This window comes from Mirounga angustirostris, unplaced genomic scaffold, assembly GCF_029215605.1.
Source record: "Mirounga angustirostris isolate CCGP_5_RB_7025 unplaced genomic scaffold, mMirAng1.0.hap1 SCAF_6, whole genome shotgun sequence".
Classification (NCBI taxonomy): Eukaryota; Metazoa; Chordata; class Mammalia; order Carnivora; family Phocidae; genus Mirounga; species Mirounga angustirostris.
In genome coordinates, this window is record NW_026991714.1 from 2,362,182 (window position 1) to 2,373,389 (window position 11,208).

Sequence of the window (11,208 nt, forward strand, 5' to 3'; positions counted from 1 at the left end):
GAGGTCACCCTCCTGGGGTGTTGTAGGTGGTGAGGTAGGCTCCACAGGGCCCAAAGTCTGAGATCCGAGGATCTTTTTTTTTTTTTTAAAGATTTTATTTATTTATTTGACAGAGAGAGACATAGAGCAGGAACACACGCAGGGGGAGTGGGAGAGGGAGAAGCAGGCTTCCCGCAGAGCAGGGAGCCTGACGTGGGGCTCGATCCCAGGACCCTGGGATCATGACCTGAGCCGAAGGCAGATGCTTAACGACTGAGCCACCCAGGCGCCCCCAGATCCCGAGGATCTTTGCTGCACCCAAGATGCTGCAGATGCAGCCCTGCCCTCCCGGCTTGCCACACCCCTGGGACTTGAGTCCCGCGTCCTCACTCAGGGGGCTTGCATCATGATGGAGCTGGAGGCGCTCTGGGCACGGAGGGTCCCAGCGTCTTCTGGAAGTGGATGGACTTGAGCCAGTTATCTGTAAGCCTCTGGCCTCCCACTTCTGTGCTCTGCAATAGCTTACACCACTTTTTTTTTTTTTTTTAAAGATTTTATTTATTTATTTGAGACAGAGAGAATGAGAGAGAGAGAGAGAACACATGAGAGGGGGGAGGGTCAGAGGGAGAAGCAGACTCCCTGCCGAGCAGGGAGCCCGATGCGGGACTCGATCCCGGGACTCCAGGATCATGACCTGAGCCGAAGGCAGTCGCTCAACCAACTGAGCCACCCAGGCGCCCCATAGCTTACACCACTTTTTTTAAAGCCACTTCTTAGTCCTACCAAAGGTGACTTTTTTTTTTTTAAAGATTTTATTTATTTGAGAGAGAGCGAGCACAAGAGGGGGGAGTGGGAGAGGGAGAAGCAGACTCCCCGCTGAGCAGGGACCCCGATGCGGGGCTCGATCCTGGGACTCCAGGGTCATGACCTGAGCTGAAGGCAGTCACTCAACCAACTGAGCCACCCAGGCGCCCAAAGGTGACATTTTACTTGGTGGATGTAGTTTCCTGGTCACCAAGAGAAATGCAGATTAGAAATGGACAGTCCTCATTTGGGAAGGCTTCCTGGAGGTAGTAGAGTTCTGATAAACAGCAAAGGGAAGACAGACCAGGATGGAGGGAAGAACGAGGAATAGGAATGATACTTGGCTAAAGCTGGAATGGCAGCACCAGCCGAGGGGAAGAGGGAGGAAGGGCAAGGGCTTTGGTCAGAATGGATCCAGGCCGCCGCCCCCCCCCCCAGGGCCCCGGGAGGCACTGGCCTGTGCCCGAAGGCGCCGGAGTGCATGGTGCAGCCTGCTCCTAGCCTTGTTGGCCTCCTCTTCCTCTGCCCAGCTTTGTTTCAGGTGGGGACAGATGTCCTATGACAGGGAGGTAGCTGAGGGCGGGGCCTCAGCTCTTGGCCCCCAATCCTCCCGCTGTGCGTGGTGCTCCAGGACAGAAGGGGTCACCCCCTGCCCGGGAGCCAGACTTCCAGGGCGCCTCCCTGAGCGTGTACTATGTGAGCTGAGGGAGCACACAGGATGAAGGGGACAGCTCGGGAAAAGTGCAGAGAGCCGACAGGTCGGCCACGGTGCTGGAGGGAAGAGCTGTGCCCCCCGCGAGCCTTCTGTAGGTCCAGACTGGGCTGAGAAACTGTCCTCTCTCAGCTCTGAGTGCCCCGAGCCCGAGAAAGTCCTGTGTGGAGGGCAGGGGGAGGGCTGGAGGGACCGTGGCAGAAGGAGCCAGCTGGGAAATGCCCTTCCCCTGTAGCACCGCGGTCCCTGGCTGGGGAGGAACCGCCTGCCGCACAAACTGCCCCAGTCCTTCTCCTGTAGGAGTTCCTCAGCTTCTCCATCCCGGCCGGGCTGCAGCGCCTCCGCCGCAGCACCCCGGCTCAGCGGACCCCCGCTGCGCCCCGCCGCAGCACCCCGGCTCAGCGGACCCTCGCAGTGCCCCTCCACAGCACTCCTGCTCAGCGGACCCCCGCAGCACCCCGGCTCAGCGGACCCTCGCAGTGCCCCGCCGCAGCACCCCGGCTCAGCGGACCCCCGCAGCACCCCTGCTCAGCGGACCCTCGCTGCGCCCCGCCGCAGCACCCCGGCTCAGCGGACCCCCGCAGCACCCCTGCTCAGCGGACCCTCGCTGCGCCCCGCCGCAGCACCCCTGCTCAGCGGACCCTCGCTGCACCCCGCCGCAGTCCCCCTGCTCAGCGGACCCCCGCAGCGCCCCACCGCAGCACCCCCGCTCAGTGGACCCTCGCTACGCCCTGCCGCAGCACCCCGGCTCAGTGGACCCCCGCAGCGGCCCGCCGCAGCACCCCTGCTCAGCGGACCCCCGCAGCGCCCCGCCGCAGCACCTCTGCTCAGCGAACCCTCGCTGCGCCCTGCCGCAGCACCCCGGCTCAGTGGACCCCCGCAGTCCCCCTGCTCAGCGGACCCTCGCTGCGTCCCGCCGCAGCACCCCTGCTCAGCGAACCCCCGCAGCGCCCCGCCGCAGCACCCCTGCTCAGCGGACCCCCGCAGCGCCCCGCCGCAGCACCCCTGCTCAGTGGACCCTCGCTACGCCCTGCCGCAGCACCCCGGCTCAGTGGACCCCCGCAGCGCCCCTGCTCAGCGGACCCTCGCTGCGTCCCGCCGCAGCACCCCTGCTCAGCGGACCCCCGCTGCGCCCCACCGCAGCACCCCGGCTCAGCGCACCCTCGCAGTGTCCTGGCTCAGTGGACCCCCGCAGCACCCCGGCTCAGCGCCCCCCCCAGCAACCCGGCTCAGCAGCCCCCCGCAGCGCCCCCCACAGCGCCCCGCCGCAGCTCGGGAATGGAGTGGGTGGGATGATGCAGGGGTCTTGGTGGGTGAGGTGAGCAGGGGAAACTTCCCCCACCCGGGTCTTGGGGGCTGGGCCTGCAGCTGGAGGCCCTGAGAGGACCGGGAGTCTTATCCTTTGGCCTGGGAGGGGCCCCTGGTACCTGGGGAGCACCGGATTGGGCTGACCCGATGTGGGCCTGACTGCTTCCAGCTCCCAGTCACCTCCCCTCTGCAGACCTCAGTTTCCTATTTGGTGGAACCCAAAAGAAAAGCAGCCACAAAGGGTCCGCCGTGCCCTGGAGCCCCAGCAGTCCTGCTTCCCTGAGTCCCTCACTGACTGTCCAGCCGCCCCGTGTGCAAGCAAGGAGGCGCTCCGTGGGGGCCAGTGGGCAGGGGAAGGGCCGCCATGCCACTAGCCAGCACCACGCCACGACAGCACCCAGGCTTCTGGCTGATGCCACCGCCCGGTTCTCCCAGCACCCCTTGGGCGAGCCAACCCCTAGCCATGAGGCGCTGCCGAGGGAGGGAGAGCTTTGCTGCCCCCCCCTTTGCTCCTTCAGAAACACCAACGGGGGTCACTAGGCATTTCTGCCCCCTCCCTGCACCGGCCCGTTGTATCCCCAGGTGTAAGGAAATGCCGTTTTCAGACCCTGACTTCCAGCTCTGACAGTAAGCCTCTTGTTCTGCCCCCTCCATCCCCGCAGGAGCGCCCCCCCAGTCTGCTCTGAGACAGCCTTCTGCTCCCCTGCCCTCCCCTCCCGTCCGACTCGCTCCCCATCTCTCCTCTTGCTCAGGAGACCTGCAGACAGAAGGGAGTGGAACCCTGACTGTTGACTCAGCAGCCGAAGCTCTCCTTCAGCCGATGAGCATGGGCTGGGAAGGCGGGGTGTGTGTGTGTGGGGGAGGCACTAGGCACGGGGGCTGGTGCCGCTGCCAGGCTGGGGGTGGCGTGGCCGCCGCCCGCACCACCTCAGCCTGGGGAGCGCCTCTTCAGGGGAGGTCTGCGGGATTTCTGTGCCTCAGCAGGTTCTGGGCCCCCTTGGCAGGAGGGGGGGCCCCGACCAGACTGTCTTGACTGGGCTCTCGTGGGACAGAGTATAAGGACTGGCTGCGCCGATGGGACCACAGGGGCACCCAGAGCCTCGAGCAGCTCCTGGGGGGCACACCGTGGCCCAGGCTCAGAGAGCCCCAGTCTGAGAGAAAAACAAGCCCCAAGGCAGATTCCTCCAGGGGGTCGAAGCCCAGAGCTTTGCCCAGGGCAGGTGGCAGGTCCTGAAGTGGGTCTGGGTAGGGAGGGGAAGAAGCCTCACAAGAGGGACAGGGGAGGAATGGGGTCCTTAACTGGGCAAGGCCAAAGCCCGAGAGGCTGGGAAGACAGATTCTCAGCCACTGCGGGAGGCCCCCCAGTCCTGTACTGGTAGGGGAGTTGGGGAAGGGGGTGCAGGGCCTACCCCTCAACCACTCTCCTCCCTGCCCCTCTTTCTTTCCTGGCGTCCCCCAGGTGATGCAGCCACCCCTCTGCCCCTGGCTACCTGCCCAGCCCAGCCAAGAGAGACTTTGCGGTTCCTTGCCTTGCAGCCCCCCAGCCCCCAGGTTTGTGACCCTTGCCCAGGTATCTCGGAACCCCCAGACCTGCTCCCCTCACTGCAGTGGCATTTCAACCCCTTACCTTCCACGATAGGAGAAAGAGAGAGAGTGTGTGAGACAGACAGAAGGAGGCTGGAATACTTGGATCCCTGTGGGGAGAGGTGGTTGGCGATGATTTATTAGCCAGACAAGAATCAACAAACAAGTTCTAACATCTGTTCTCGCCAAACCCTTCCTCAGACAACAGCAGCATTGGACCAGGGCCCAGACCCAAAGGCTCAAGAGGGCCAAGGAAATCAGACTCTGGGAGGAGAAGCCAGGGCAGTAGGAGGCAGCAGGGCTGTCCTAGCACACTTCCTCAGAGGCCCTTGGATCACTGAGCCCCCGGATTCTCGGGGACTCCCGGGACGGAACCAGTGCGTGTGTCCCTAAAAGGGAGCCGAGTCCACCTTTGCTCCTCGAACTCCAGGCTTCTTTCGGGGAGAGGGGCCAGATCTGTCCAGGAAACAGGGCTAAGCTGGGATCTGGAGGAGGGAAACGGCACCCAGACCTCCGTGCGGTGGAACTCTGGAAAGTAGCCAGATTGCCTATCTGAGGAAATCTCTGACATTTCCTGTGGAGAGGAGGATGCGGGGTAAGAGAGTGCCACACGGGAACGACGAAGCCTGGGTTCTAGTCCTTGGCTTTGGCCGAGTCACTACCCCTCTCTGGCTTTGTCTCCTTATCTGCACCGCCAGGGACTTGGCCTGGATCAGTAAGGGCATGGGAGACACTGCTCCTTTTGCCTCCCTGCCCACAGCAGACATCACTAATCAATCATGGTGCTCTTTTCTGCTGAGTGCGGAGATGACCGAGCATCCTTCCCAGAGCAGTGCTCCAGGCAGCCACGACCAATGGATGGCAGTTGGCATGCAAGATGACACCTTTGCGCTATCTTCGCAACAGGTGACGGCCGGGGTCCGTGCTAGCTCTGATTGCCTACGGTTTGTTCCACACACATTTCCTGAGAAGGGTGCCTGGTGTGCAAAGGTCTGCGGACCCGGTATCCTGGGCTATCCTCCCCCAGCTCAGACTCACCGGGTTCCTGAGGAGGCCCCAGGGGAAGCCACGCCTGTCCTTTGTCTTCTGTCCTCTGTCTAGAAAGCTTGTGAGGGAGGGTGTGCCCCCAGCTGGGCAGGGGCTGGTGGGGCATGGGAGGGCCTTGTCCAGGCACAGAGTTCTCAGAGTGTGGTTGCCGGCCACCTGAATTCTGCAGAGAAGGATGATCCGAGGTCACATCCTCTGCCCTCTGCCTCTCAGGCCTACCTGCAGCCTCAGGGGCTGTCCTCTGGTCTTAACGGAGGTTGGCCTGCACAGAGGAGGTCTAAACCGCTCTCATTCATTCAGCAACCATTTCCTGAGCACCTGCTTTGTGCCAGGGTGCTCTGGAGACAGGTGAATACGTCCCAGCCCCTGCTCTCAGGCAGCTTGCGCTCTGCTGGGGAAGAGGGGAGACAGGTCCCAGGTGATCAGTGGCGCAGCAGGTGTGTATAAAGCGCAGTGGATGGCCTCTGTGGTCGTGTTGGGAAGTCTGCAGGGAGAAGGGCAAGCTGGTCTTGAAGGATGACTAGAAGGTCACCGGGCAGTGGGAGGGTGTGCTCAGAGAGACGTGAACAGCTCTGGGAGGATGGAGCAGCTGTGGAGGTGGTCCTCTGCCTCCACTGTGGACGGCCGCGTGGGCCAGGTAGCTGTTTTAGAAAGACCATCTAGCTTCCTTGAGGCAGAGTGGGTCAGAAGTGGAAAGACTGGTGGTTAGACCAGTTAAGAAGCTCTTGGGAAATCCTGATGAGGGATGATGAGGCTGACACCAGGGAAAGGGACCCAGCAGGAATCGGGGCCTATGAGGAGTCGGGATGGGGAGGGGATGTCGAGGGAGCCCTGGGGCTTCTAGCTTGGACAGTCAGGTGGCTGGAGAGTCATCAGTCCGGCTGGGAGATAGAGGAGGGGCAGTCTGGGGAGAAGGGTGAGAGCGGGTTGCTGTGTGGAGTTCAGGAGGCCGTGGGGCGCTGGGGGCTGAGCGGGAGCCTGGAGGACAGTGGGCACGGACAGGGGTGGGCTGCTGGCTCATCTCTAGCGCTGCAGCAGGGGGTGGGGGTGGGGGTACAGGCTCAGGGGCTGAGGCAGGCCTGGGGCATCGCAGGGACGGTGGGGAAGGGCCTGCGGAGGGGGGCAGAGGCCCAGGGAGAGGGTGGGAGTGCCCGGGAGGTCCAGTGCAGCCCTGGACTGGGACACTGACTCACAGGATCAGAGGACAGGGGAGGTGGGGGGGGGGGTGGAAGTGGGAGGGGGCAGTGTGAGGAGGAGCAGGTGTGCAGGTGCCCCCTCCCCTGAGCTCATCTGAGATGACACGAGGGACTCCAAGGGCTCTTCTTCCTCAGGATGGTGGGCCTTGAAGGCGGAGGGGAGGGAGCCAGAGCGGGAGAGGCCCAAGTTCCAATCAGGAAGACAGGATGATGGTTGGAGCCAAGATGGTGGCACAGGACGGGATACAGGTGGCCGGGACTGGGTGAGAGGGACAGGGACAAAAATGCAGGCTCCCCTGGGGAGGGGGGGCGAGGCCCAGGCCTGGGCCACTATTTCCTCTGAGAAGTGGAGGGGGTTGACCAAGGGGAGGCCGGTCCCGAGACTGCAGGGAGATGACAGGGAGCCACTTCTGGGCCCGGGAAAGGGCTACTGGCGGACCGAGCCTCCGTCTTTCCCATGCGGCCTCAGACCTCTGACCCTCACCCTGACCCTGGCATCCACTCTGAACACCTTCGCTGAGCACCCCAATCTGGCTTTCAGGACCTCCTCCCAGCGGCCCGCCTGCTCCCTGCGCCGCTTTACCTGGCCTCCCGCGACGGGCCTGGACCTGCACCTGCGCAGGGCCAGGTGCCCGAGGCCGCAGGGCTGGCCCCCAGCGCCCGGCAGCACCTCCACCTCGGCGTAGACGTTGCTGGGGGCTTCCCCGGGGCTGCCCCGCCCCATGGCATAGAAGGCGATGGGTTCGTCAGGCTCCTGGTAGATGGGGTTGGAGGGCTTGGGGGGCGGGGCCGGGCGCGGCCTCGGGGCCGGGCTCGCGTAGACTTCGGGGGGCAGCTGAGGCTTGGCGGGCACGGGAGGCTTGGGCCTGGGCGGCTGGGGAGACAGGGTGAGAAGGCCAGGCCGGGGAGAAGGGGGCGTCAGAGCGACCCAGGCTGGGCGGAGGCTGCAGCCCCGGGGCCCCGCCCACGTCCCGCGGCCCCTCCCCTCCCGCAGGCCCTGCCCCAGCGCTGGACCCTCCCTTTGCCGCGCCCCCTTCCCCTCGCTCAGCCCCTGCAGCCCAATACCTCCTTCTGTTCCCCGGGCCCCTCCTTCGGCGTGGGGGTCACGTTCTGCGACTTCTTGACGGTCCGGCTATAGTGAGGGTGTGGGTCCTTGTTTCCAGAGTCTGACATTTCAGTGCTCAGGGAAAGTCCTGCAGGCTCAGGCGTCTGCTGGGAAGGAACGAGGCCTCAGGGATTTGGTGCAGTGGGATGGTGGGTGGGGTGGCCAGGGGATCCAGGAGGACAAAGCAAGCTGGTGCTGGTGGAGGATGTGTGGGGGAGGGGCACAGAAATGTGGACCTGGTGGGGCTCCCTGGGTGAGGAACAGGGGATGGAGATAGCAAGGGGACCAACGGGGGTGGTGGTGGGGGTAGTAGCTCTGGTCACAGGCTGTGTCTAGCATTGACCTTAATTCCACCCGGAACACAGGCCAGGCCAGTCTCCATTTGTGCCTGTGGTTGTAAAAATGCAACAAGGCTTGACGAGGGACCTATGGCTGGGTCGCAGGCCGGGATGAGAAGGCGGCTCCTGCGGCCGGGGTCCCAGCGTACCGGGGTCCGGGCGTACCTGGCGGACGAGGGGCTCGGTGAGCGTCTCCCCGTAGGGGCCGAGCGGGCACGCCGTGTAGTGTCGCAGCAGGTCCTGCAGCCGCGCGTGGGCGCTGTGCTCGCCCAGCACCACGTGGCGCCCGTCCCGGAGCTGGGCCAGCAGGAAGTGGCGGCAGCGAGTCCGGCTCCTGGAGGACGCCCGTCGCATCAGAGCCGCACGCCGTGCCAGGCCCTCCCTCGCAGCCGGCCCCTGCCCCTCCCGCGTCAGGAGCACCCAGCCCACTTCGCCCCGGGGCCGAAGCTCCGCCTCCGGGCTCCCGCCCCTCACCTGTAGGTCAGCACGAAGGTCACAGCGCTCTCGCTGAACCGCACCAAGTAGCATCCCTCAGGCTTGGGCTCCAGCAGCCTCTCGGCCTCCCTGTGGGCGATGGAGAAGACTCTTCCAGCCTCGGGCCTGTCCCCGGCTCTCCGGCGGACCCCAGCCCCCAACCAAGCAGGTTCAGGTGTCGGAGGAGGGTGGGGATGGCAGAGAGAATGTGGGTCCAGTCTGCGCAGGGACTGGAGAGCACGGGGCCAGGGGTCCCACCCAGGAGAGCTCCCAGCCCTGCATCCTCCTGTGGCCTCATCCTGGAGGGCAGCCTGGTGGGGGTACCCTGGGGTGGTAACTGACTACAGGCTGGGGAAGAGGAAAGCAAAGCTGAGAGATGTGGCGGGAGGGACGGCCTAGCAGGGAGACAAGGAAGGTGGTAGACCGGAGAAACCATGAGGACTGGAGGCCAAGAGACAGGAATGGAAGCGGAGGCCCCAGAGCGAGCGGGCTGCAGCCTCTGCACGGACCTCCCCCAGGACAGATGCCTCAGAGATTGGCCTGGGAGCCTCCAGGACTCAGGGCTGGACTTGCAGCCTGCACGCACTGCTGCTGGGCCCAGGACCCAGGACTTGCCCAGCCCGTCTCTGGGCCCCCCTTTCTGCCGCTGTGACTCACCTCCGGGTGATGAAGCCATGGAACCAGGCAGGGGCTGCCCCATGCTGCAGAAGCCAGTGGGCCTGGGTCTTCTGGAACCAAGCCCGGGTCTCGGCCTGCAGGGACTGGCCTCCTTCCTCAAGCCCCTCCTCGGCCTTCCCAGCATCCTCTGGGCCGGAGGCAGCCCCTGGGAGTTGAGGAGATGCCTGGAACAGGGGAAAAGTTCAAGGAGGGGGAAATAACCATGATTCATGGGCTTCCTCCTGATGCCATCCCACTGCCGCCTCCTCAGCCTCACCCCTGCTCCCCATCCCAGTTGCCCATTTTAGGCCATAACTGCCCAGAAAGTGCCTCTCAGGGTCCAGCTTAAATCCCCTTCTTCAGCTCCACCTGCTTTGGTTTCTAGGGGATTTCTGTCCACTTCTCTCTGGGCCTGAGGGCCTTTTTAACCCAGGAGCAGTAAGCTCCTAACCTGAGCTTCAATGAGTGTGAGGCCTTCCAGAAAGAGAGGAAATCATTCCCTGGCCTGCAGGACGAGGGACATGATGCTGCCTGTCACCCCAGAGGACAGAACGAGGGAGGACTCACCCTCCCGTAGGAGGGGCTGGGCTGGATCCTAGGGAGGACTTCCTAATGGACTGCTGGGTGAGAGGGACTGAGGCCTGGATGCACTGGGCAGGTGGAGGCCACGGACAGAGATGCAGATGCCTGCTTCTGGGACTCGGTACCCTGTACCCTGGTCACCTGTGGACTCAGCCCCAGCGTCCCAGGGACAGTGAGGGGACACTATAGTGAAGGAAGGAGATACTCCCCATCTCCTTTCCCTCTCTCCATCCATGCCCTAGCCCTGTTGGCAGCCCCAGATTATTCCTGCTTTCTCCCCGTTGGCCTTGGTCCATCTGCACGTCCTCACCGGTGGGGGGATGGGAGCCGAGGAGGACGCTGTGCCAGCCGAGTTCCCACCTGCCGCAGCATGGACAACTTCGACCCTGGGGCTGGGCTGGGCCTCCTCAGCCTTCAGGGCCTGGAGTCTGGGCCCCTGAAGCAGGCCCACGTCCTGGCAGGTCCTGCAGGGTAGTTCCACGGGCTGGAAGGTGCTGAAGGTAGGGGCAGGGGCTCGGCCGCTTCCTATTAGCACAAAGAGGACAGCTGGGGTTTCTCGGGGAGGGACTGCCCCTCCTCCAGGCTCCCAGGGGCCCCGCATGCCTCTGACCAGGGACCTGGAGGACAGGGATAGTCACAAGAGGAGAAATGCAGGTGGGACCCCAGGGCGTCTCTCACGGGGGAGGAGTAAGGAGTTGAGGAGGCCCTGGCTGGCCAGGGAGACAGGGTGTGGGGGAGCAGAGAGTCCCACAGCGAGGGGTGTGGAGTGGGGTGGTGGTGGCGTGATCTCTCTTTATGGCCAAGATCCTCTGCCTCCCAGGCCTTGTTCTCCTGCTCCTTCCTCTCTAAGGAGCACTCTGCAGACCCAGCCGCCTGTGTCCCACATATGTCCCCGGGGCTGAGTGGACTGGCGCCCCAGAGAAGGAGAAGGAGCTCTGGGCACCCCGCCAGTCAGCTCTGCCAGCCCTGGCTCGGGGTGGGGCCCTTCACCCCTGAAGTGGGACAGCAGGGGTAATGGGGGTCTGGATGTCCCTCCACCCACAGTCTCCAACCTCACACTTACCTTGGGGGCGTATCTGGGCCAGGGGGAGCTCCATGGGCCGGCCTGAGAACAGAGCCCCAGAGCAGGGGGTGTGTAAGGGTGTGGGTACGTGCTCTGAAAAGATGTGCACACTCAGCAACTCATCTCTCTCCCCCCGGCCCCCAAGGGCAGGAAATGTCGCCTTCCCCACAGCCCTAGCCCTGGCCGAGGACCCACGTCATGGAAAGCCGTAAGACACTTATCCCTCCCCCGGAAGCCAGGCAGCTGAAGGTGGTGGTGGTGCGGTGGTGGGTATTTGTATCATTCTGTGTCTGGGTTTTGGGAAGTCCTAACTGCCCTCTGACCTCGATCCCTCCTGTTTCTCCCTCCACTCCCTCGCT

The 11,208-nt window shown here is 63.9% G+C and overlaps 1 protein-coding gene across 2 annotated transcripts; it reads right to left on the reverse strand.

The window, feature by feature from the left end:
• Positions 1–4,464: 4,464 nt before the first annotated feature.
• Positions 4,465–10,969, reverse strand: SH2D2A (SH2 domain containing 2A). Of its 2 annotated transcripts, XM_054507870.2 has the most exons (9): positions 10,850–10,969; positions 10,097–10,311; positions 9,205–9,389; positions 8,548–8,637; positions 8,239–8,407; positions 7,696–7,839; positions 7,214–7,504; positions 5,426–5,597; positions 4,465–4,961 (listed from the first exon to the last, which is right to left on the reverse strand). In XM_054507870.2, exons 1-9 carry the CDS (start codon positions 10,881–10,883, stop codon positions 4,936–4,938), a joined length of 1,326 nt encoding a protein of 441 aa, XP_054363845.1. In that variant the 5' UTR covers positions 10,884–10,969; the 3' UTR covers positions 4,465–4,935. The 2 variants fall into 2 exon arrangements, with proteins under 2 accessions (XP_054363845.1, XP_064449815.1); XM_064593745.1 differs by having other exon boundaries at positions 4,465–5,597.
• Between the last annotated feature and the right edge of the window lie 239 nt (positions 10,970–11,208).

Excerpts from the sequence above, each read along its gene's own strand:
- SH2D2A (XM_064593745.1), bottom strand. The coding sequence starts at position 10,883 with ATGGAGCTCCCCCTGGCCCAGATACGCCCCCAAG. Across the intron at positions 8,408-8,547 it reads ACCTTCGTGCTGACCTACAG|GAGCCGGACTCGCTGCCGCC; the intron begins GTGAGGGGCGGG and ends GGCGTCCTCCAG. Across the intron at positions 7,840-8,238 it reads CCGAGCCCCTCGTCCGCCAG|ACGCCTGAGCCTGCAGGACT; the intron begins GTACGCCCGGAC and ends CCTTCCCAGCAG.